Consider the following 27056-nt stretch of genomic DNA (forward strand, 5'->3'; position numbering starts at 1 on the left):
CATTCCCCAGACAAAGTTTGTCGTATTCCCATAGATTCCTGCAGGGTTTGGAAGATGGTACTGCTCTGCTCTTTCCTTAGCTAGGCAGTTCCAGGCCGTATTAGGTCAAAATAGATACTAGTCCAATGTCTTGTCCTTTGTTGAAATCTTCCTTAACGATTTGACAATAATAAACATAAGAATCCCTAATCCATCCCCTACACAAATCCTGGGTAGAAAATCAATGTTCTGAATATTTTATAGCCAAAAGAATGACACTTGTTAAATACAATTGTTATAGTTACAGTATTTGCCAATTACAAAAAAGTCAACGAAAATCAACAAAACAAAGAAATTTCCTTTAAAAAGAAAGGCTGCATTTTGGTTTTTTTAATAAGTAAAAAGGAGAAATGAAAAGTGTATGAAAATGTAGCATACAGAAAATGGATAGCAATACTTTTCTTCCATATCGTATAAAATGGAGTCATCCCAATAAAGTTAGAATATTCAGGGCAAAAAAAAAAGTACTTCACATCATAAATTTTCTTGCCATAAAATGAGGTAGCCTTTGAATTTTAAGATGGCTTCAAGAGATTGCAGAGGGGAATGAAAGCAAGAAACAGCATCTCAGACTGTTTAGTCAGGGCTGCTCTCATGCTCGGGAGCTTTGCCATCAAATACAGCATGGGAAAGATCAGACCAGAATATGGGGATGAGCCCCCCTCATGGCATTTGGTCTTGCAATAAGAGTTGCCAGAATGATGCACAAAGACAGCACTGTTGATATCCGCATTGCCTGGATCGCATTTTGCGTTGTCTCCTTAATGATCAACTGGTCACCCTAGCCTTACATAAGCCGCTGTTCTTTTAAACCTGTTTTCTACAGAGGAGTTTGCTGCGCCTCAATTATTTTAGCACTGCAGGAAAACTGGAATGATGTAATCCCTGCAATGGGAAAACGTCATGCTATTTTTGACTAGCTGCACTAGCAAGACACCTTCCGTCCCCACGTCTTATGCAGCAGTTGGGGGGGAGATCACGTGACATTGTCGCCACGATTTCTCCCGCCTCCCCCCTTTCCCCGCCTATTGAATCGCTTTCTCGTGATGTCATCGCCCTTGATTGGGCGCGAATTTTCTTCCCCGCGCAACCTTCTCCCTCCGTCAAGAACTCTCCGCGCCTCCTCGGGCATCCAAGCAGAGTTCTGGGTGAACGAATAGACGTTTTGATATAGGCCTGCGTTGGTTGCTGGGAATCGTAGTCTTTTCAGGATGGGACGTCACCGTCATTACCCGTCATCCTCTTTGGGCCTTGCTTCCTCTTCCTCCTCCTTTTAAGCGTTTCGCTTTACTCGTTTCCTTTTTTTGGTTCCTGTCAAAATGGCGGATCGTCGGAGGCAGCGCGCTTCTCAGGATAGCAGCGAAGAGGATGAGTCCGATTCGCCGCCTGGAAGTGCAGCTTCTTCCCCGCGCAGCGGCAGTCACCGCGTTGGCTTAGCCGGAGCGACAAATACCGTCGCTGCTATCGCTGGTACTGAAAATGTAGAGGCGCCGGTGACGGTTGGAGGTAGCCCGGCCGACTCGGAGTGTGTGAGTGGAAAGAGGGAACGGGAAAGCTCTCAGGATCGGTTCCTTTGCATAGTATAGCGGGGAGGTTTTGACTATGATCCTCTCTTTGGGACGCTCCTGCAAAGTTGGGAACAGAGCCGGGGAGGGGACAGTGGTTCTGAGCATGTGCAGAGTGCCCCTTTAATTCGCCTCTGACTAAATAGCCCACCAGGTTCCGCTTGGATGGAGAAAAACAAGCTAGTATTTGGTTTTCTTTTCGATGTTTTCTCCATAGCTGTTCTATCGTCTCGGAAGTAGATGGGTACCACTTCCGTTTGCGTGCTGCATTAAAACAAAATTGTATCTCTGAGTATAATACAGTATGCAGAAGGTGCGTACCTGTTATTCTAAGACAAAGGATGGTGGTGGTAAAGCAAATTTCAACAATGGTATCTTATTTTGCGGGTATTTAAATTGAACTTTTGAGATTACACATACTCTTCTTAGGTTTCTAGTACTATTACGTTTGAATGCATGTCATATTTTAGTTTGTTACACCTGAGGTGCCTTTTGAAATAAGCATTGTGGGTTTTATGTAATGTCATGAAAATGTGGTCCTGAATATTTTGCTTTGGCATTTTGAAACTAGCAATACATTAGGTTAAACACCCAAATCGATACTGTAATTCTACTTTGAAAATAATTCTTGGTGAACTATAATAAACAATGTATTGAAAGTTCAAAGTCAGAAAAGGAGATTTTATTTGGTAGATGCAGGAATTAAATATTATTTTACAATGTATCTGTTACATATTCATTTAGCAAATCTACATTTACATTTAACAAGTGTTTTCTGTATAATGATTTTCCATTTTGAACCTGTTTTCCATAGTATTAAAAACTGTGTAAGTACTTAGAAGTTAGCATTCAGATCTTGCATCTTTAATTTAGGTTTATTATACCTATTTTGTATTATATGGTAATATTATATTACCATAGTGAACATTTCTATAAAAAGTAAAATCTGTAAAATAATACCTTGACACATTCTTGTTATCTGATCTCTTATGTTTGTATAGAGACATAGATAACATTTATATTTTTAAGGCACATAGAGGCTTAGATGTTTCAGGAACATCTATGTTGCTAATACGGACAGCTGAATATAAATCCAGTTTTCAATTTTTAAAATGCGCCTGGACAGTACATGTATTAAATAATAATTTGGGGTCCAGCATTTTCCAAGAATTACTTTTTTTCCTTAAGTAAATTATTCATATTCTTTATGAAGAAGATAAAATTATCCCAAAGTTCCATCGGGCAGGATTTCCTGTAAATGAAAGGAAAATATGTCTTCTTTCTTTTGGAATAGTCTGATGCTTTACTTACATTATAGCAAAATAATTACTCCTAACAACAATCAGGCTCAGTTTTAAATAGCAGTCAAACAGCACACATAAAGAAGTTTAAGAATAAGGAAAAATAACCAAAATTATAGTCTTAAGGTTCATTGACATTCTTGTTATAGAAGTTAAGATGTTATCCTATTATGTAAGCACTATAGGAACCTCTAATTCTATTCCATTCACTTCTCAGCATCTGCATATCAAATTTATGACAAATATCTACAAAAACTAATAGGTTTTTAAAAATAGATTGTTAAATAAGGATTTGATAAGTTCTTGCATCTTGGGTGAAAATGTTGTTAATTCAAACACTGTTAACATATACTATAAATATTGCCATTGGTTTATATCTGATAGATGATATTTATCTCTTAACACAACATGTGTTAAAATTCATCTTCCTCATCTGTCAATTGAGCTAGTGTCAATATCCCCACATCCATTCAAATTTTCCATGTCTTTTTCCTAATTTTTAAAGTTGGTTTCCCCATAAAGTCAATCTCACATGGGAAGTCATCCTTTTTTATTAGGCATTCCATTCCATATACTGTATTTCTAACTGACATAATTGTTTTCACTGAAAATTATTGGAATTGAACTCCAAGTAGGATTTCTTCTTGTAGCTTTGATACAATTCCACCTCTACCTAATATTTATATTAATAACCTGATAATACATCTCTGTTATAGTTATATGTTTATTTGTTGCATTGACGTGCTAATCATTCCTTCAGAAGTACATAATAATTTCTCCAATGTTTTCCTCATAGTAGTTTGGCAGGTAGGCAACTAAGAAGTAATAACTGATACAAAATCATCTAATGAAGCACAAAGCCAAGAGAATTCTTAATTTGGATCTCCTCAGACTATGCCCAATCTTAAAGCAACTATTCCTGAAGCAGTGTAATGTACCATATTTGCATCTTCTTGTTTTCTTTTTTTGATAAATGTTTTCTTTCTCAAAACAGGAAAGTGAAGATGGCATAGAAGGACATGGTAAGTGATAGTAGCTTTTAACAGTAGTGATTGGTGCTAGAAATATAAAATAATTACATAGCAATATTTTTAAAATCATAAAATATTTGTTGCAAATCTGTATTTCTTATTCTACCCCTTCATTTATGATAATGACCTTTTGTATAGTCTAATATTTCTGTTGTGAGCAGCGGAAGCAATATATGATCAATTACCAGGGCATAGATTTGTTATTTCATAATATTCCACATTGTTGTTTGGCTACCATAGCAGACCGCAGTTCTTCAAGATGGTTACACTGCAATAATATAATTGTAAGAAACATGGATTCCCAAGGCTAGAGTTTTCCAGTTCAGACACCAGCTACAGATTGGCATAATTGTTGTTGTCCCTAAGGTCAGGAAAAGAAGGATGAAGGTGAATGTTATCCACATACTGACGACACTCTATTCCAATTGTCTGGGTAAATGTTCCCAATTTGAACAGAGAGAAAGTTTCTTGAAAATGTCTACTGTTATTTTAGATAAGAAGGGATGAAATCATCACATTGTGGCTCCTTTTTGTAACTCACTGAGCCACTTCAGTAGTATCCATGATCAGTACTATTAAAGACCACTGAAAATTTCTGAAAAACCAATACAACACTGCTCCAACTTCCACATACTTAAAAAAATATATCAGGGCAGCCAACAGCCTTTCTGTGGTATCTTCACATCTAAAGTCAAACTGAAATGATTTGTCCACCTCAAATGAGGGGAATAAGTGGCATTGTGATATTCTTTGTGCTGGCCCATTCTTGCTTTGGGCAGCCTTGTTTTCTTTCTCAAGATCAGCAAGAGTTGTCACATTTCCCTTCCACCTTTCCTCTGGGTCCAGCATTTTAGGTTTCTCTTTTTTGGCTTCATGGTGAGTGCTCTCTGCTTTGAAGGACCTTGAAACTGAAAGCTTGGAGTCAATCCACGTTTTGCAGACATCTCTGGAAATGGCTTGCAAATGGCCACCTCCCTTTGTGTTCTTAGAATAATTAACTTATTCCAAGCTTACTGAGAGTGATAGTTAGATAACCACCACTTTTTTTTACATCTTTTTGAAGGAAGTTGCATTATTTATTTATTCATTCATTCAAAATGATTAACATTGGGAAAAAACTAGTTTGCACACTCATCCAGTTAGACTTCTTTATTAGATCTTAATAGGCATAATGAGCAAGAATCTAGAGAAAAAAATAACAGAAAACAAAAGTACTGTATTTCATAAATAAGAATATTTTTAGGAGAGGGAGAAACAAGAGTTCTGGAACCATACTGAACAGCAAGTTAGAAAAATGGAATAAAGGAGCAGTGTATCAGTAAATGATAGACATGGAGGAATTAAGATTGTAAAAGGTCATGGGTGATGAAGACCAACATTTTGTAAATATGGACAATGAGTTTAGAAAGGGTTCAAAAACAAACATGAAACAAGTATAAGGATCTGTGAAGAGATACCCTCCATGGGAAGGATGAAAAATTTAGGCAGAATTCTTGGAAAAGGAAAAATGTATTTATTAGTCAATGGATTAGTGCTGTAATTTTTTGTGAAATAGATGTAGAGGAGCAATATTTATGCTTTACCAAAAAAAATTACAATAGATGGAATATTCAAAACAAGCAATATAACTCAAAGATAAAACAAGGTTGCAAATGGATTTGGAGGGTATGAATGAAATAATTGGGAAAAATATGATAATTAAGCCTTTAAAATGTTGCATTTTGGAAGATATTTTTCACCTCAAACAACTCTTTATTTTTAGCTGTTCTCTCTGATTATGAAAGTGCTGAGGATTCTGAGGTGAGTTGAGGTCCTACACATCATTTTATAATGTGCATGAATATGTAACAAAGCAGTTTGTTGGATTTTTAAAAACTTGCTAGGTAGATTTACAGCAATGACTGCTAACCCTTTGGGTACAGAGTGCCAAAACAAGTGTGTGCATATGCGCATGCTGGAGTGCCGGAACCTAGAAGAACGCAGCTCGCCAGTATGCATGTGCCCAGCAGTCATCTGCTCTTCTGGGTTCCATTGGATGCCTGCATGCCAGACAGTTGGTGGCTGGCATTCATACATGCGATGGAAATTGGAAGAGCAGCTGACAATGGTGCAAGTGCCCACCGAAAGGACTCCATAGGTTTGCCATCAAGCATGCCATAGGTTTGCCATCACGGATTTAGAGACTGGATTCAATAAGTGAAATATTTACTTCCTTATCATGAAAAGCCATTCAGATCTTTTTTTAAAACACTTTGTATATCTGGAGAGTCTCAGTCATTCAGGTCATGCATATTTCAGCAGTTCTCCGTGGCATCCTCCATAGAGGCCAGGATGGGGTATCTCTAGTCCTTCAGCTCTGTGAGTTGTAACATTTAGGACCTCCTCCCTGCCACAGTCCAGTTCTTCAACTCAGTCCTAACTCTGAAGGACAAACTGGAGATTTCTCCTTAGCTAAATTTAGGTTAGGATTGTCAGTGAAGAAAACACCTTGAATTTTTTTTTGCCAAAAGGCAAAGCTTAGCTTCTCTTTTCTTTTGTAACAATTAGGACCTCCTCCCTGCCACAGTCCAGTTCTTCAACTCAGTCCTAACTCTGAAGGACACACTGGAGATTTCTCCTTAGCTAAATTTAGGTTAGGATTGTCAGTGAAGAAAACTCCTTGAATTTTTTTTTGCCAAAAGGCAAAGCTTAGCTTCTTTTTTCTTTTGTAACAATTAGGACCTCCTCCCTGCCACAGTCCAGTTCTTCAACTCAGTCCTAACTCTGAAGGACACACTGGAGATTTCTCCTTAGCTAAATTTAGGTTAGGATTGTCAGTGAAGAAAACACCTTGAATTTTTTTTTTGCCAACTGTTGGATCAATCAGCTGTTTGTCTGTGCTCTCCGCTGCTGGGGATAGAGCGAGGGCACCTTCCCTTACCGCTTGGATCATTGGGAGCTAGCTCTGGGCTCCGGGTTAGCCAGATTGCATCACTGGACTTAGTTTCCAATGCCTGTGGACCAGCTGCGGTCCCTTGGCTCTCTGCAGAAGTGGATTGCAGCTTTGAGTCAGATCAGGATGGCTCATCCCTTTCGGAAGGAGAGCTGCCAGAAGAGGGGGATCGCTCTGTGAGGTTGAGTTTTCTGACAGTCTGGTCTTTTAGGGTCTCTTCAATCTGGCTCTTTTAAAACCCCTCTTTTTAAATGCCCACCTATGGCACGACTGCCTAAACCATCTAACCAGTTGGACTCACTCTCCAAGGTAACTGAACAAGATGATTTTCTATTCACTGAAAGCGTTTAGAAGCCGGACGCCGTACCCATCCCTCCCATGTTTTTGATGTTATAAGATGACAGTGGACCACAGCCACCATGAAGCCTAGTGGCTCAGAGCACATGTTGGGGTGGACTCTGATCTTTTGGATCTCGTTCAGGTTCCCAGGGTGGATGCTCCAGTGGTGGCACTAACCTCTTCCTCTATTTTAACCCCAAATGCGGAGGACGCCTTGAAGGCAGAGGACAGAAAGCAGGAGATGATGTTTCGCAGGACTATGTGGCAGTCTCCTGAGCTATTTGGGGCTCAACTCCTTCCTCTTCTTTTACCAGGGCTTCACTGCACTGGCTGAGAACCTGAGTAAGATTATCACAGCCATGGAATATACAGCTGATGCAGCTTTAATTCTCTTACCATGGCCAGATTCTCAGCCAGAGCCATGGTGTCAGCTGTAATGGCTTGCAGGATGGTCTGGCTCTATCACTGGAAAATGGACATGCAGAACAAATTGAAGTTTGCAGCGTCCCTTTTTGAAGGGGACACCTCTTGAGCCCTCCCTCATCGAGACAAGGGGAAAGAGGAAGATCTCGCAATCTTTGAGTAGAAGTCCTAATTTCAGATTCGCACCCTATTACAGATGGCCCTCCTTCAAATGGGAGGGGTGCCGAGGCAGGTTTCCCCCATCAGCAGCGGCCTTTCTCCTCCAGGTCTGGATTTCAGGGTGACCACTCTGAGTCTTCCAGTAGCGGCAGACATCAATTTCTGGGAAAGAATGCCTTCAAGCATTCTTTCCAGTAGAGGCAGCTCCCAATTCTTCTGTCACAGGAAATTATCTCAGCACCCTCCTCCACATTGGAGGTCGCCTCAGTGTGTTGGCAGGACACTACCCAGGATGCCTGGGTTTGGGAGACTATTTCTCATGGTCTCTCCCTGGAATTTCTCGCCCCCCTCCAGGTTTTTCATCTGCTGTTCCATTTCGGGGAACCCCGCTAGGCAGACACTCATGAAATCTGCTGTTGAGCATTTGATGACTATTCAGGCCATTCAACCAGTTCCACCGGATCAGCAAGGGATGGGATGCTATTCAGTGTTGTTCATAGTACCCAAAGCCTCAGGGGGATAGCGGGCAATTCTAAATTTCAAAGCCCTCAACAGATATCTGGTGTACAGGAGGTTCAAAATGCACTCTTTCCATTCCATCCTGGCTGGTATTCAGGAGGGTTGCGGCAGGTCTTGGAACAGACCTGGCACATTCTGGATGTGAGGTAGGCCCTTCGCATTTACATCTCCAGAATTGCTTCCTTTTGGAGGACTGAATCCCCGAATCATGACATATTCATGTCCTTTCAGCCGTCAACTCTAAGCCACAAGGTGCCACATCCTACAGTAGGCCGTTGCCTTCGGGCAGCTATCGCCCACACCTATGAGGCTCAGGTGCTCCCAGTGCTCTGGGGGATCACTGCTCATTCGATGAGGAGCACGGCTACTACCACTGCCTGGGCCATTCAAGCTCCAGTAGAAGAGATTCGCAGGGCTGTGACATGGACTTATCCGTCACTGCTCATCCGCCACTATAGACTTGATGCTTTTGTGTCACTGGAGGCTGCCTTTGGCAGGAGAGTTCTGCAGCAGGTCCATGATCATGAGGGGGCTCAGGAATAATCAGACGCCCACCCGTAGGGCATGCCAAGCTTTGGTATGTCCCATCTGGCCTCTCTGGAGGATGCCATGGAGAAGGGGCATTGGTATTACCTGAGACACCTGTTCTCATGGCAATCCATAGGAGAGGCCAGACGTCCTCTGGGGTCTTCCGCAGGACTCACTGCATCACAAAGGACCCTTGTTCAGTGTCAGTACTATGCTGGCGGTTGGCACAGGTAACGTTCGGATGGCACATCCAGAGTGCGCCAGGTCCTGTTCCTTGGATGTCGCAACAGCTTTGTTTTGAACTGGACTACTGGCAGGGAGGTGGTCCTAAATGTTACAACTCAGTCATAGAGCTGGAGGGCTAGAGCTGCCCCATCCTGGCCTCTCCCATGGATTGTCATCAGAATGGACGTATCAGGTGATTGTGAGAGCACAGATAAATCTCAAAGCAGCCTCATTAACTCTCAGAAAGAGCACTAATGCCAGATGACTGTAACAAAACCAGTTCTGACCATTCAGTCAGAATCAAAGAAGCTTCGTGGTTAAGAAGTGAAATGTCTGCAAGGAAAAGCAAAGACAGGTTGCCTTTTGAAAAAAATACCTTTGGGATATATGCTATGTAATATATATATGTGCTTTGCAGCATTTAGGTTTTTGTGTTTCTTTTTAAAAAGTATTGAATTACACACAATTGAACATATTGTCTTGCATAGTGTAAGTATAGACAAAATTGTTATTATCTAGTCCTTCTAAATTAAACCAAATTGGATGTTTGTTTTAGGCTGAGGAAGGAGAATACAGTGAAGAAGAAACCAATAAAATGGACTTAAAGCGGGACAGAAATGACACTGAATTAAGAACAAAAGCAGACAAAGGGGATGAGAAACCAGAATCAAAAGGCACAGTTGCAGGTGAAAGGCAGAGTGGGGATGGGCAGGTATGTTTTGAGCTTAAGTATTAAATAACATGGAAATTAAAATAAGTATTTGTATTGTTTAGCGAAATATGGTCATAGAATGAAAAAATCCTTTATTTTTAAGCTATCACATTTCAGTAGATTTTTTTTCTTATGCTTGTGTTATTTTTGAGGCTGAATTCTAAGCAAGTAGTTTTATAAAAATTTTGTGAGCAATATTTTGTGTTTCTGATATTTGCAGCTAAAAAGTAAAGAGCTATTTTGGTTTAGTGTAGTAGCAATAAAATTCAAAAGTAATGAGCGGTGTATTATAATCAAATTTCCCCATTATTATTATCATTCATTATTTTTCACCATTATTTTTCATTTTAGTTCAATGCAATTTTTGTCATTTTTTACCAATTTATATTATAATACATATTTTATGCATAATTAAATGAGTAATACAAAAGCAGTGTTTGATTAACAACCATTCTTTCAGCAACTATTGGAAGTTAGAACCACTCTGAATGAAAGGTACCGATGTCTGGTTCCTAAAGTTACAGTTATTGCACTGTTCTTGTGATAATGTGTTCAAAATTTGCATGGTTGGCAGCCCACCCACAAGGGTGTTTCAACTCCCCCACCCACCTATCTTTCCCATTTCTCTGCAACACATACATCTAGCTGGGTGTCTCAACAGGAGGAAGAAGAAGACAACAAATATTCACTGGGCATTGTAGGAGCTGGTGGGATGCGTGGTGGTAGTTGCGGTGGCTGGGGCTTTGTTCATGGGGCTTGAGATGACATTTGTTGTAGCACTGATACTGTTGGGATAAAGGCTTGGGGATAGTGGTGGCTTATTGAGATTGCTGGAGGCTTTGGACCTCTGGTTCAGCCTTAGTGTTGGCCAAGCTGCTGCCAGCCAGGAGTGCCCACAGTGTAGTGGAGCCAAGAGGACAGAGATCGGGGAAGGTATGTTGGTGAAGAAAGTTACCTCACTGAGGCTCAGAGCAGGGAGGGACTAAGATGGCGGTATGTCCTCAACTAACCACTGGGATTTGGTTAACAATGACGATGGAAACTGCCAAGATTTTAATTACTAAGCGATGCAGTCATAGGTCATTATACTTTACAATCATATCATTTAGTGATAGAAAACCCAATTTTAATTACATCGAGAATTATCTATATCTGTATTGCTTAAATACCCTGCTGAAATATACTGCTCAAAAAAATGAAGGGAACACTCAAATAACACATCCTAGATCTGAATGAATGAAAAATTATAATTGAATATTTCATTTGCACAACTATTCCCTTTGCACAACAGCATGTGAAATTGACGGTCAATCAGTGTTGCTTTCTAAGTGAACAGTTTGATTTCACAGAAGATTGATTTACGTGGAGTTATATTCTGTTTTTTAAGTGTTCCCTTTATTTTTTGAGCAGTGTATTTTTCACTAATATATATAAACAAAGTTATAGAAATTTTTTTAAGAGGACGTATTTTAATTGACTACACATTATTCCTCCTATCGTAACACATATTTCATCGTATACAACCTTGTGCATATCATCATTTTCTAACAATATATAAAATATGAAGTCAGTTATTGATTTACATGACTAATATTTCATATTAGTACTTTCAAAAATATTTTAAAATGTTAGTGATTGATTTATATTTGGTACAGGTAATCCTCAATAAATATGGAGTTGAGCCCCAAATCTCTCTTGCTAAAAAGACATTTGTTAAATGGGTTTTGCCTCATTTTACAATGTGAATTTCTGCAGTTAAGTTAGGAACACAACTGTTAACTGAATTTGGCTATCCCATTGACTTGTTTGCCATAAGATTGGACAACATGATCACATGACTCTGAGACACTACAACTATCATAAATACACACCAGTTACTGAGCATCCAAATTTTGATCACATGATCATGGAATGCTGTAATGGTCATAAGTGAAAATATATATAATTCTAAGTCAGTTTTTTCAGTGCTATTGTAACTTTGGTCACTAAACAAATGACTATAAATCAAAGGCTCCCTGCAATTATCCCCCCTTGTCTATCCAGTGTACATAATCATAATATCTGATCACATTTTTATTAAACCATGGTTTCTGATATATCGGTGTTGGGTTTTCAATAGGTCAGTGAGTGTTTGATGCCTCTCATTTTAGGAAAGCACTGAACAAGTTGAAAACAAAATTGGTAAAAAACTTCCTAAGCATCTTGATGATGATGAAGACCGGAAGAATCCAGCGTACATACCTCGTAAAGGTCTTTTCTTTGAGCATGACCTCCGTGGACAAACTCAGGAAGAGGAAGTCCGGTAGGTGACAGGAATAGTAGATAACAATTGTAGAAAGAATTCATAGGCAGGAACATTTTTTTTGCAGGCACAACTGGCTGCTAACAGAAAAAGATATCCAGACCACTAATGAGGATTACATTTTAATTTTTAAATTTTGTCTCATTCTGTGGGCTATATAGTAAAATAATAAAATAGAAGGAAAGTATGGAATTCACACTTGGTCTATAGTGGTTATTGGATGATTAATTGACTTGGAACAGCCATTAATAGGAGAATACAGCTCTAGGAAGTTATTAATTTGTCTCTCATGATAAAGTCTTCCCATGCGAGTTATCATTTTTTCTTGAGAAGCATAATGGTCTTTCTGAAATCTATGAAAAAAAAAATTAATGAAAGATTTTCAAGGATTTGGTTAAGTTCTAAATTTTCCTTTGTAGAATCATGCATTAATGGCTCTGGCTTTAGTTCATTGCTTTATGGTATAGAGCAGTAGTCCCCAAACTTGGTACCCATACATACCAGTCTAATTGTTCTAAATCTAATTGTTTTTCCATATCTTGGTACACAAGACCTAAGGGTCGCCAGCGTAAATTGTGGAAAGACGAAGGACGGTGGGAACATGACAAATTTCGAGAAGATGAGCAAGCACCAAAATCCAGACAAGAGCTAATTGCTCTTTACGGCTATGATATCCGCTCTGCACACAACCCTGATGACATCAAACCCAGGAGAGTGCGCAAACCAAGGTGAATTTGTAGAAGTTGTTCAGTGTACTTTTTATGGAACAATATTGTAGGGCTTGCTTTTTTTTCCTGATCTTGAGAGAAGAATAATTGTGATGATTAATTGAACATAAAACATTCATTTCTGATCAATAGGACCTCTTCTTCATTTAGGTTTGGGAGTCCACCACAAAGAGAATCCAATTGGTCCAGTGAACGACCAAGTAAGCCACCACGACATCAGAGTGTAGACAATACTACTGTGGCACCCCGGACATTCATTAATCGAAACTCAGCAGGAACAGGGCGGATGGCCAGCCCAAGGGCATTTCCCAAACCTAGTGGCTATAAAGATACTCGCCCAAGTTATCGAGCTGTGGATGTAAGTAATCAACATTCACCTCGCTTCAATGAACAATCAAAACCTGAGAGCAGTTACCGGACCAGACGATCAGATCCAATTCCAGCAAGAGAGCCTTCTCCCAAATCTGAGATACCACCTGTTCAAAACAGCCCTGTTAAAAAAGAAGAAGTTGTTTTGGAAAATCAAACTCCACCTGCAGATATTCTACAGACACAGCCAGATAGGCCTATGGAAAAAAAATCCTACTCTCGGGCAAGAAGGAGTCGGACCAAAGCAGGCGAGACAGGAAAATTGGCAGATGAAGTTCCACCACCATCAGGGTTGATGCCAGCACCATTAAAAACTGCTGATATTATACCATCGCCGCCTTCAGCAAAGACTGGTAATTGGGAGGCACCTGCTGAGGCAAATCTGGATGGTCTTGAACAAGACATGACTCAGTTGAATATGACAGAACAAAACTGGAATCAAGGGCAACCCCAGTTCATACCACCACAAGGTAAGTGATATGCTAAGCAAGGATTTATTTTTTATTTTTTACAGAATATATAAACTAGAACAACTCTTGTTCATCATTTCAGAGATCTTTACTTACCCAAACAATGAAACAGAATGACAATGGGGAGGCAAAACCTCAGTGGGAGCAAGTATAACTTCTGACTTCCCACTGTATTTCCTTGTGGGAGGGAAACAAAGCTTCATTAATTAATTAATTAATTAATTCATTCATTCATTCATTCATTCATTCGATTTTTATGCTGCCCTTTTCCATAGACTCAGGGCGGCTTACAACATGTTAACAATAGCACTTTTTAAAAGAGCCAGCGTATTGCCCCCACAATCCGGATCCTCTCTCCCTCCCTCTCAAAGACCAAAACTGTCTGTACACACACACACAGAGAGAGAGAGAGAGAGAGAGATGTTTTGGTTATTTGAAGAATCCTCAACTTATGACCAGTCGCTTAACTACCATTTAAAGTTATGACAAACTTCAAAATAGTACTTGTGGCCCATCCTTAAAGATACAAGCTTTGCACACACATGCATGATCATGAGATTACATGTGGGGTACTTGGTAACTGGCAGATATTTACAGTCAGTTACAGTGTCCTGTGATCATGATTGTAGGGTGCTTTTTTGTTGTTGTTTTTGTTTGCTGTTTTTCAGCATAAAACAGCAAAAAACACTTATTTGGATATGCTGGATTAATGTGAAAAATCTGGGGGATCTGTGATGGGCCTAAAATTGAGTCTGATTACATAGTGCCTCAACTTAGGACCATATAATTGAATAATTGAAATTCTAGGTTTCATTGTGGCTGTAAGTCAAGGAGAAATTGTAAGTTCTACTTCTTCATTTCCATTTTAGTACATTTTTCTGATTAGTTCCCATTTTGGTATTTTGATCTCCAACTTCAACATAAAGCTTATTGATTTTCTGTTTTGTTTTGATAATAAACGTGAATGTATTTGCTATATCCTTCCTAACTATGGAAACAGTAAAATTCCTTTTTTATTGGTTGATGTCTAAGTGTTTTTGATACTTTTCCTATTTCCATTTTATATTTTTGACATTCCAAGTTCTCAGTATAATTTTCTTTTTGACGTTTCAGATTTCTTTACCTGCATAACAGCAACTCAACATCTAGGTGGCTCTGTCTGTCCGTTTCCATCCATCCATACCTTTATTATTTTTATAAATAACTCAAGACAGCAAATATGCATACTTCTTCTTCCTATTTTGCCCACAGCAAACCCTAAGAGGTAGATTTGGCTGAAAGGGAGTGACTACCCCAAAGCCACCCAGTCGGCTTTCATGTCTAATGCAGGATTGGAACTCAGTCTTCTAATTTCTAGACCAGCCCCATAATTGCTCAGTTCTTCCTCAATAGTATGTTGTGTGACATTTGATCTGAGATATCAGTCATCTGGAATTCCAATATTATTCCTTTGTTAATTTGTGTGGTTCTCTCAATGAGATGCATGAGAGATTTATCATTGCCTTCTGCACTGAATGGAATGATACCATTATCACTTAAATGAATTCACTGTTGTCACTTAAATAATCATCTGCCCTCAACATCTTTTTATATTGTTGCTGCCCAATTTGGCTTACTTTTTAGCAGGGCAGGTGGGATGACTTGACTGACCCTGCTGGGAGTACTGTATTTTTCTCTCCATAAGACACACTTACCTTTCCCCCCAAAAATGAGTGGAAATGTCTGTGTGTGTTATAGAGGGAATATGGGTGATAGGCAGCGGTTTTGAACGGCAGCAGTGATCCCCACCACCTGGAAAGCTGATCGGCAGTATTCTGGGAAGCCAATCCAATTGCCGATCGACTGCAAAGTCTCCAGTGTTCCCCACCGGAAGCAGCAGACATGGAGGAGGCAGCTGATCAGGCTGTTTGCTGCAAGGATGGATACTGAGAGGCAGAGGCAGATTTTTTTTCTTGCTTTCCTCCTCTAAACCTGGGTGCATCTTATGGTCAGGAGCATCTTATGGAGCAAAAAATACAGTATATACTCTTAGCGTACTTTCCCAGCCTCATTCCTCCTGGGACCATTCCCTACCATGTGGCAACATGGGAGGATTTGGGCACAACTTTCTCAAAATCAGCAGCATTTGCCTTTTTCATATTAGCTAGGACTTCTCCAAACTTGCTTTCCATTTTTAAAATGTTTCTTAAAAGTAAAGCTGAAGAATAATTGATGTTTTCTTTCTCCTTTGTCTTTTCTAATAGGTTTGCCTAATCAGATGCACATTGGAGCAGCCCCACCCCCTCAATTCAACAGGATAGAAGACATGGTAACATTTCATTTACTTTTCTTGCTTCTGAAATGATGAGTTCAATTAAGAACTAGAATGCAAACAGTAGTTGTAGAATTTCTCAACGAAGGGATGAGAGCCCTTTTCAAGCAATAGGATCAGTCCAGCAACTCGAGCTTTGTGGAATACTGGCCTTTGTAATAGATTCATCTAGCTTTGATGTAATGTTTTTGGGAATTAGAATGATAGACAAGATGGGATACCAATAGGACTCAATCCTTCCTGTATAGTATTAGAGAGAAACATGAATGTATAGTGATCGTAGTAGAGGAAGAAGAAGAAGAACAAAGTTTGACACAGGATTCATGTCTTTCCTGCAAAACATTTTATCTCTCTGAGCCTCTAAGACCAGGAAAACAAGGAATTGAAAAAAGAAATATGTGGGGTTCATCTCTTAGGATTAGCTACTTTTAAGGAGATACACATTTGAGCAAATCTTTTGTAGCTAACAAAGCTCATCAAAAAGGAAAATATTTCATTCTGGCAATCTTTTAAGAAATTAGACATTGCTATGCTTTTTTCCAGGGAGTTCAAGCTGGGCGTGCCAAGCGCTACTCATCACAGCGTCAGAGGCCTGTCCCCGAACCTGCTCCACCAGTCCATATAAGCATAATGGAAGGACATTACTATGATGCACGTGAGTGCAAACTGTTCATTAAAAGGATTCCTATATCTGTTTTGGATTGGGTTTTGCAGTATTGTGGACTATGTATCAACCCTGAAGGGTTTATGGAGAAAGTGAGAAAGTTCTCAATTGGATACTAAATATGCACTCTTTCTAAACCACAAGCTAGAGAAAGGATTTCTGGAAGCCTGCTCCTTGTTAGAAAACTTTTTATTTCTAAAACGTAGAATGTTATTTGTGCATTTCATCTGCATCTTGCCTTTAATCTGACACATTTGATAGAACGTATGGTGCTGTCCTGTTCAAGTTACAGGTACTCCTTGGATTATGACCATTTGTTCAGCAACTGTTCAAACTTAGGATAGTGTCAAACAAGATATACTCACAGTCTTCAGATTTGCAGTTACATGAATGCAATTTGCTTGGTTGTAAACTGAGCTGCAATTAAAATTTGTAATGTTTCACAATCATTTGATAACTATTTGCAACTTTCCCTATTGGCTTTCCATAAACATAGTGAATAGGGAAGACAGCAGGAGGACCAAGTCATTCCCGCAAGTTATTCTCACTTCTGCTTTCTTTTTGCCCACCTGTGTTCTAAAGCGGTCTGCAGCATCTATTTTCTTGCCTGTGTAGCATCACCGATGACACCCTCCTGCCTACAGTCAGGAGCACCCACTGACACTCACTTGCCTGTATCCATAGCACGTACTCATGACACCTGCCTGTATTTATGCTGCATAGCTTTCGCTTGGTGGCCTGCTTCCTTGCATTCTCACCTCTTCCAAATGGTCCTTGTTTAACAACTCACATAATCCTCACTTAACAATAGCAATAAGCATGGATGTGATTGCCAATGCTACATTGTATGACTGCATTGCTTAGTGATAGAAATTTTGGTCCCAGATTGCCATCGTAACCTGAGGATTACCATATTTTTCGGTGTATAAGATGTATTCCACCCCAAAAGAGGGTGGAAATGTCTGTGCATCTTATACAATGAATGTTGCTGAAGCCCAACCCACCCTTCGGCCCCCATTCTTCAATTTCTGCCTCCCAGCAATTTGCATCTTTGCAACAAACAGTCTGGTCAACTTCAGCACAGCCTGATTTAGCACAGGCAGCTGATTGATGGTTGGATCTGCCTCCCAGAATATAACATAGAAACATAGAAGTCTGACGGCAGAAAAAGACCCCATGGTCCATCTAGTCTGCCCCTAGTCTCCATCTAGTCTGCCCTATTAGCTTTCCAGGCTGCGGAGATTGTCACTGCCCATCACCACCCATTGCTTCTGCTATTTATTGCTACCTCCATGCGCCCTATTTTCAGCCTCTGCTTGTTCCATTTTTGACCTGTTCTGGATGGTGGAGATCTCTGCCGCCACCACCTATCCCCGCCAGTGGGAATGGGCTGAAAATGGGATTCACGGAGGCCAAAAATGGGGTGTGCAGAGGCCAAAAACAGGATATGCAGAGGCCAAAAATGGGGTGCTTGTGCTTAATGAGGCTGTGCTGAAGCTGACCAGGCTCTTTGCTCCTGGGAGGCGGGCAGATTTTGTTGTTGTTGTTGTTTTCCTCCCAAAAAATTAGGTGTCTTATAGGCCAAAAAATATGTTACTTTAATTTACAGTAGCCCTGAGAAACTGATCCATAATTGACTTAAACCCAGTTTGCTGCTTTAGTTACTAATGTACTGAACTGTTTAAAAATTATATGTTGTTATTGTTATTTTGCCTAACGCTTCTTTTTACTTTAATTTCAAAATAATTACTTCTATCAGTGTATGAAAGATAATGTCTAATGGTTTGTCCTTACAGTACAGTTCCAAGGTCCAATTTATACACATGGTGAAAATCCTACTCCACTTCCTCCTCAAGGGGTGATTGTTCAACCAGAAATGCATCTTTCACATCCAGGTAGGGGGTGGTTTTTCATAGCTCCTCTTCTCTCCTTCATTTTTCTCTTAACATTTCCTTTGTACTTCAGTTTTACCAGCTTGTTAGAAATACCCCCAAATTCATGCACTTCTATTTCTTGAGATACATTTCAACAAATACATTGTTTGCTGTTAAAAGCAACAAATTGAGATAGTGTTATCATTTCTAGTACATATTTGCTCTTCTGCATTAAAGAAAATATTAATATCTATTAATATATGTGAATTCTTTAAGGAAATTGAGGGAGATGAAAAATAGATACACTTTCTTCCTTCGCAGTTTGGAGTGACAAAACTCTCTGGTGCTATTATAAAGCTTTACTTTTTATATATTGCAAAAGGAAGTTTTGGATCCCATTCTACCATTTTGCCATATTGCAAAAGCTTTTATAAGTTTCTAAAACAAAGCTCCAAAACTGAGTTTTGGCAATTCAAATGTCAGGCGAACAAAAGATGGGGGTTGAATTTTTTAACGTTCTCTCTAAGCATTAAAATCCAATATGAGTCTTGCAAGCTGGAGTTACTTTAATTGAAAGAAAATGAAACATAACTTGAGATTGGATTTGTTGGGACCATAAAGTTGAAGGTAAAAGGCTTTGTTTTTTTTATAAAATATTTGATCTTTTGGAAAAGGAGAACATTCATAATAATTGGTTTTACACATTTTTGATGCATAGTTTACATTTTTACCTTTCAGTTTTGGAGAGAGGAGAACCTATACTTACTTCAGGTCCTACCACTGGCTAGGAAACACACTGTCTTTTACTATGTCTACCTGATGTTTTGAAATTTTGTTTTTCTCTTTTCTTGGCTGCCTTCTCAAAATATAATAAACTGGCATGTTGGCATGCACCACATCCCTTTGATTAAATTAAAAAAATGGAACCAGGAAACATGTCTTGCATGATGGAATGAAATCCCTCTGAGATCCATGTGGCTCCCGCCCTAACAATATTCCAGAAAACCTTCCTAATCTGGTTGTTTTGGGTTAGAGTAGATGGAGTCCTCTTTTGGATGATTTTTTTTGGTATATAGTCTGTATTGACTCTTGATACTGTTTTGGTTATTCTAATTTATTGTGTTTTTATTTTGTTCCTTGCCCAGATATGTTTTGTGGTCAGTTGGTGTCTAAGTCTAATAAAATAATTGCACAAGAAGAAAGAATTTTAAAATATATAACAGAGTGGAGGGGAGAGATATTCTGGTCCTTCTGTTAATCAAGTAGATTAACCTTTGAAAATCAATCTCTGCAGGCAAAGAATATGTGGCATATTGTAGATGTATGTTCCAGTGACTTATTCTTCTTAGCAGCTAGATGAATCAAGTATTCTTTTAAGTGAGCAGATACAGTAAAATGATATATATTCCATCTTTGCTTCCTGATAGCATTTTGATTTCAGAATTGTTTGACTATGTCTTTGCCAGGATTGCATCCTCATCAGACACCTGCACCTCTGGCTAATCCTGGTTTATATCCTCCACCTGTCTCCATGCCTCCTGGGCAGCAGCCACCACCACCACCACCACCACAACAGCTGTTAGCACCAACTTACTTTCCCCCTCCCGGAGTAATGAATTTTGGCAACCCCAGTTACCCCTATCCTCCAGGAGCACTTCCACCTCCCCCACCTCCCCATCTCTATCCTAACACTCAAGTAAGTCTACTTAGGTTTTGCTTTTAAATCCTGGCCTTTTGGGGGGACTTTTTTTCTGAAAGAAGAAAAACATGAATTAATGATTTATGGATTTTAAGATTTTAAGAGATGCAGATTAAAAGAGTGGGTTGAGAGGATTTGTAAAAATTTTAAGAGGGACAATATGATTATAATTAATCTGTTGAAAAGATTATTTAAAGTTGTTTATGTATTTCTTAACTATACCTTTCTTTTTATCTTCTTTGACTTGTTTTTTTTCTTTCCATTTGTTTATAATATGTGAAAATGTCCAATAAATCTAAATTAAAAATTGCTGAAATTTAATGAAAATGGTAGTACATATTTTAATAAGTGATTTCAAAATGAGTGATTATTCATTTATTTATCAGTTTAACCAAAATTATAACCAGTTTTGGTTTTTACAGATATAATTTAATGATGCCCAGTCATTAAATTAGCCAGACTCAGTTAAAAGACAAACAGATATACAGTGATACCTCGTCTTACGAAGTTACCGTATATACTCGAGTATAAGCCGAGTTTTTCAGCCCAAAAAATGGGCTGAAAAACACAACCTCGGCTTATACTCGGGTCATTGACAAAGTCACCACACGAGGGCGCCATTGCTTGAGCTAGAGCGAGGAGGCACTAGCTTTTGTCCCCTCTCCCACGCCGTAGTTCCTCTCCCTGGCTCAAGCAAATGAGGCAGCCATTTGCTCCAACCGAGAGGGGGGAAAAGCAATGGTGAGTCTCTCTCTGCATTGCCCTTAGTCGGATTAAAAAGGCCCCCTGCTGTCAGATTCTCCTCCCCCTCCTTTGAAAGGATTTAAACTGTTTAAAAAATGGTATTTTGTGATAGTTGCTGTCCTTGCTAGGATAGGATCTAATAATGTGTTATGAGGCAGAGCTAGACAGGAATTCTTTTTCTATCTGTCTATCTTTCTATCTATCTATTTTTCTATCTATCTATTTTTCTATCTATCTATCTATTTTTCTATCTGTATCTATTTCTATCTATCTATCTATCTATTTTTCTATCTGTCTGTCTGTCTATCTATCTTTCTATCTATATCTATCTATCTATCTATCATCTATCTATCTATCTGTATCTATTTCTATCTATCTATTTTTCTATCTTTCTATCTATTTTTCTTTCTATCTATCTATCTATCTATCTATCTGTATCTATTTCTATCTATCTATCTATCTATCTATTTTTCTATCTGTCTGTCTCTGTCTATCTATCTTTCTATCTATATCTATCTATCTATCTATCTGTATCTATTTCTATCTATCTATTTTTCTATCTTTCTATCTATCTATCTATTTTTCTTTCTATCTATCTATCTATCTATCTATCTATCTGTATCTATTTCTATCTATCTATCTATCTATCTATCTATCTATCTATCTATCTATCTATCTATTTGGTTTTCTATGCTGATAACCTCACAGCAGCTAATGCTGAAGCTCTTCTTTGGATACACTTATTAATTTGTTTGTTTGTTTGTTTATTTAACCCTGCTGTTCTGTTCGGGTCGTATGTGACCCGAAGCCAAGTTTGAGTCCCTGTAAAAAATTTTCCCTGCATATCTGAAACTTGAAATTTCATGTAGGTTCATCATTTCAGGGGTTCTCTCTATGAGAATTTTTTTTGGGGGGTGGGGGGCTTAGTTTTTGCTGGGCAAAAAAAGTTACAAATCTTCTGTTCCCGGGTCACCCTGACCCGGACCGAAAACTCTTCATTTGCAGTGCTTATGTTTGGTCTTTTTGAAAGCTTTTTTCACTTGGAAAGTAGTCTGAACATTTCTGCACACAATGATATGAAAATTGAAATGAAAAAAGTAATTCTTATTGGTTTATTTTGCTGATATAATGCACGCCCCCCCCGTTTTTGTGAAAGTTTTTTCAATTTATGGATAGTTTTGCTTGCAAAATGCATTCTATTTTACTGAAGTTGGTGTGGGATTGGTAGCTTGAACATTTCTGAATATAAGAAAAATATAAAGGAACTGAACAAAATGATTCTTACTGGTTTTTTAACATCAGAAATAAGGCCTCCCCCCCCCCTCAGCTGCTTGCAACCATTTTCACTTTTTATTTTTTTATGCTCCAAATCCGAAATATTCTTTAAAATCTTAGGCATTCATTTACTCAATTTAACAATGCTGACCATCAAAAAAATATTTGTGGGGGTGGGGGGAATTTTTTTTTTCTGGGCAAAAAAAAAGTCACACTTAGTCTGTTCGGGTCATATAGACCTGGACCAAAATGATTTTTTTTAGGCACTTGAATTTGGTCTTTTTGAAAACCTTTTCAACTGGAAAACTAGTTTGAACATTTATGAACATAATGATATGAAAATTGAACTGGAAAAATTGAGACTTATATTTTTATTTTGATCAAAAAGCCCCTCCCCCATCCTTTTTTAATTTCGTGTCAATTTCTATTTTTTAAGGCTACAAATCCCTAAGGAATTTTCCCCCAAAAGGTTTGATATACTAAATTGAACATTTCTGAATATAAGAAAAATATAAATGAACTGAAAAAAATGGTTCTTATTGGTTTATTTTTGCCACAAAAGGGCCACCCCCCCTCGGCCTTGCTGTGTGCCATTATTGTCACTGTTTATACATATTTGTCTAGAAATATTTGGAATATCCTTTTGAAAATCAACCACATTGTAGCCAGAGAACTAATTTTATGAAACAAATCCATTTTACTAAAAAAAAGTATGTAAGTTTGAAATTAACAGCATAATTTTTATATAAATTGAAATAATTGAGGCATACTTTATGTGCAAAATAAACCAATATGCATCAATTTTTCCAGTTCAATTTTCATATCATTATGTTCAGAAATGTTCAAGCTACCAATCCCACACCAACTTTAGTAAAATAGAATGTATTTTGCTAGCAAAACTATCCATAAAGTGAAGACTATTTTTAAAAAACGGGGGGGGGGGGCGTGCATTTCATCAACAAAATAAACCAATATGCATCAATTTTTCCAGTTCAATTTTCATATCATTATGTTCAGAAATGTTCAAGCTACCAATCCCATACCAACTTTAGTAAAATAGAATGTATTTTGCAGGCATAATTATCAATAAACCTAAAGAAAATTCACAAAAACGGGGGGGGGGAGGCATATTTATGTGCAAAATAAACCAATAAGGATTAATTTCTTCAGTTCAATTTTCATATCATTGTGTGCAGAAATGTTCAGACTACTTTCCAAGTGAAAAAAGTATTCAAATTGACCAAACATAAGCACTGCAAATGAAGAGTTTTCGGTCCGGGTCAGGGTGACCCGGGAACAGAAGATTTGTTACTTTTCTTAAACAGAACAGCAGGGTTAATTGGATTTGTATGCAATCCCTCTCCAAGGACTCAGGGTGGCTCACAGCATATATAAAAACAGAACAATAATGTAAATCCAATTAATGATGAGAAGGAATCCAGTTTTGAAGGATTTTAACTCTTAGGTTTTAGCTTTGTTCCTGATCGAGCTACTTTTTTTACTTTTTAATTTATTGTTAATATTGTTAATTTGTTTACCCTCTTTTAAATTTACAGAGCTAGTTTACTGGTTTTCTTTAAAATAAATATTCTAAAACATGTCTCAATTAATGTAATTTTATTGTTTTCCATTTTTATAAGTTACCAGTAGCCACTGCATTTTCTAACCTCGGCTTATACTCGGGTCAATACGTTTTCCCAGTTTTTGTGGCAAAAATTGGTGCCTCGGCTTATACTCGGGTCGGCTTATACTCGAGTATATACGGTAATTGGTTCCAGGAGGAGGTTCGTAAGACGAAACAATGTTTCCCATAGGAAACAATGTAAAATGGATTAATGCGGGCAAAGGGGAAAAAAATTGTAAAACCGGCACTCCGCTGGGCGGCGGCGGGCGGCTGTCGCCTTTTGAAACAGCTGGGCGCTTCTCGGCGTTCTCCCGAACGCCAAACCCGAAAGGTTCGGGTTTAGGAGGCCGCCAAGAAGCGCCGCCGCCCGGCTGTCACCTTTGCAGAAGAGCTATCAGCCACTCAGGAGGCTCAAACGGAGGTCGGGAATCCCAATAGGGATTTCCATGGGCGGAGCTTTGACGTCATGAAGACGTCCTTCATGGAGTCCACGCTATTTTATCATTTCACAATTTACTAGATATTGTTGTCTTTTTAACTCTGAGTTTCTAAGTCAATTAACATGTCTGTTTTGAATTTCAGTGAATTAAATATACATATATAATAACATTTTGGAACAAAGCAATACTTTTTCTTTCTTTACTTTCGATTTGCAGGCTCAGTCGCAGGTGTATGGAGGGGTCACCTACTACAACACAGTTCAGCAGCAAGTGCAGCCCAAACCTTCACCTCCCCGAAGAGCCTCCCAGCCAGTCACTATCAAGCCACCCCCTCCTGAGGTCTGTTATTTCCCCCCTGTCTCTTCCTAGTTTACTATTGTACCTCTTTCCACCGGAATAATGTCCTTAAGTAATGTGAGTTCTGATCTCTGCACCTGACTGATATGTTGCAAGCTCTAGTTTCTTATTACATATTGTAAATAGGTTCCATGTTAACATCTATGAAGACTTTAACAAATAAACATAGTAGTTAAAATAAAGCTTGATGTCTAAATCCTGTCTAACTGAACAAAAAGTGTATTTTAAAATTCATCTTTTTAATTTCAGCTTCACTGTTTGAGAGATAACCTCGCAATAAATCTGAATGAACTTTTGTGCAATGTATAAATGACTATATCGCTATTTAATTGATCTGTCAAAAGCTTAATTTGTTGTGTTTTATCTTTATTTGGTGTGTTATTTTTTTATCTGAAAATATGTAAGACCCTATTGCTACATCAGTATAACATTAATAGTTAAAACATATTGCTCCAAAATGTATCAAGTTAAAGCATTCCCTTTTTAAAATGTGGATAAAAAATCTATAATTCTACAGAAACCCCTTTTCTTTATTTGGGGGCCACCATTTGAGATAAATTCCTGAAATTTTTTATACAAAATGGGAATAACTATTATTTTTAGTTTCTTGACTTAATAGTTTTATGATTAGTTACCCAGTTCCTGTAAATTAAATTAGATTTTATTTGCTGATTTTATTGAATTGTTGAATTGACAGGTAGCAAAAGTTAGTAATGTTAAGGACTTATGATAATATATTTGTATTAACAATTGTTAACTTCTGACTATTCTCTAGATAAATACCGACTAAACTCACAATTTGTGACTGGGCCGCACCGTTTCAGACTGAGGCTGGGCGTTTCCCAACAGAATGTTTCTTAAAACTCCCTCCTTCCATGTAGGCAGGTAGAATGTTACAAAGAATGCTAAGTTAAAATGTTCTGCAGGAATATTACTTGTAAGGAGCTCTGTGCTTGTACACAATGGTGTGTAGTGACCAATTACAAGGATGCTGTTTCATAAAGGTAAAATGCTTTGGATGTGATCAAGATTTGACTGAATCTTGGCAGCAATAAGCTATGTCTTACACTGATGATTGTTTAGACTAGAGAATAGGAGTCCTTTATCTATCTTCTACTACAGGCTGGATGATATCGTGGTGCTGAGACTAACCTCCCCCCTTTCACAGTAATGAATTAATTCCAAAGCCATTTCAAAGCACCGCAAATGCTTTGAAACAGCTCCTACAGAGAGCAACTTAACTGTCTGCTCTCACAGCCGGCTTCATACAACCCACACACCTGTTTGAAAGGGGGAACTGGCATGTGGTTGAAGGGGCAGGGAATGCTTGCCTGTGCTCCTAACTCAGCACCTCTTTTGACAGACAGATTTGCAGTTTCTTCTTGGGAAAAATGTCGGAGTAGACAAGATATTTGCTTCAAGAAAGAGTTATTTCTCTGCAAAGAAGTGCAATGGGTAAGGGGCTTCATACTATCAGCTCCAAAGCCATATTAATGAAAGAGTTCTGCTCTTTTCCCCCCTCTCATTTCTATCTAGGATTGTCAGAAATGAAAAGTCCAAAGAAAGAAGCAACATTTAGAGAATTCTGCATCTTGCTGATTTCAGTAGAGTTCCAGAGCTGGCCCTGTGGAAGACAGAAGACAGCTCCTTTGTAGAATCTCACCTATCTTATCCCTTGGTAATGAATAATGTACAGGGGTGCAGATATATCTGCTAGGCCAGGCCATATCAGTATTATATCTGAGGCAAGATGTCTATTGGAAGGGTATCAGCAAAATCCGATATCTTTGCAGTTCCTCCTTTTTTTCCTGGTGTATTGTTCTTTGAACGACATGTGATTAATGACAGAGGAGCAGTTCCACTTTATTCCTTTCTAAATGTGACATTTTTTAAGTGTCAAGCTAAATCTATTCAGCACATCCCTATGTTCATTTCTCATTCAATGTACTTGTTTCTGTTCCGTTTATCTGGTTTGTTAGCTTGAGTTATATGATTTTTTTTCCCCTTGGCTATGTTTCTTTCCAACAATGCAATTTTAAAATAAAATAGTATTTTGTGCAAGATTATGCATTTGGGTAGTTAATGCCCTACAATAATTTTCAAAAGTTGTACATTTTATGCTCAAAACAGTCTCTGGTTCATTGTTAGAAGGCAGAAAAATATTTGTTCTTTGTATAGCACTTTCTGTTTTTCAGGACTCTAAATCACTATTTCTCAGCCTAGGCAACTAAGCTGTGTGGATTTTAGCTCCCAGAATTCCCGACCAGCAATCTGGTAGGGATAATTCTCCCCACTGAAGTCCACAACGTTTAAAGTTGCCAAGGTAGAGAAAACTGCTCTGAAATGATGCCTTGTGGACATCATCTTCTTGCCTGCCCTTTGCAGCTTACATTTCCCTATTTAGGCTGCATGGCTTCCATTCACCT

At 38.5% G+C, this 27056-nt stretch overlaps 1 protein-coding gene across 3 annotated transcripts; it reads left to right on the forward strand.

The window, feature by feature from the left end:
* The first annotated feature begins 1165 nt into the window (after nucleotides 1-1165).
* On the forward strand, nucleotides 1166-26691 carry CASC3 (CASC3 exon junction complex subunit). Of its 3 annotated transcripts, XM_070730043.1 has the most exons (13): nucleotides 1319-1568; nucleotides 3900-3927; nucleotides 5699-5736; nucleotides 9618-9773; nucleotides 11924-12075; nucleotides 12627-12803; nucleotides 12954-13642; nucleotides 15886-15950; nucleotides 16497-16608; nucleotides 18414-18512; nucleotides 19958-20187; nucleotides 24490-24612; nucleotides 26167-26691. In XM_070730043.1, exons 1-13 carry the CDS (start codon nucleotides 1359-1361, stop codon nucleotides 26179-26181), a joined length of 2094 nt encoding a protein of 697 aa, XP_070586144.1. In that variant the 5' UTR covers nucleotides 1319-1358; the 3' UTR covers nucleotides 26182-26691. The 3 variants fall into 3 exon arrangements, with proteins under 3 accessions (XP_070586143.1, XP_070586144.1, XP_070586145.1); XM_070730042.1 differs by lacking the exon at nucleotides 26167-26691 and having other exon boundaries at nucleotides 1166-1568; nucleotides 24490-25150; XM_070730044.1 differs by lacking the exons at nucleotides 1319-1568; nucleotides 26167-26691 and adding an exon at nucleotides 1822-1917 and having other exon boundaries at nucleotides 24490-24940.
* The last annotated feature ends 365 nt before the right edge of the window (nucleotides 26692-27056 follow it).

The sequence above is a fragment of the Erythrolamprus reginae genome, chromosome Z (assembly GCF_031021105.1).
Source record: "Erythrolamprus reginae isolate rEryReg1 chromosome Z, rEryReg1.hap1, whole genome shotgun sequence".
NCBI lineage: Eukaryota > Metazoa > Chordata > Lepidosauria > Squamata > Dipsadidae > Erythrolamprus > Erythrolamprus reginae.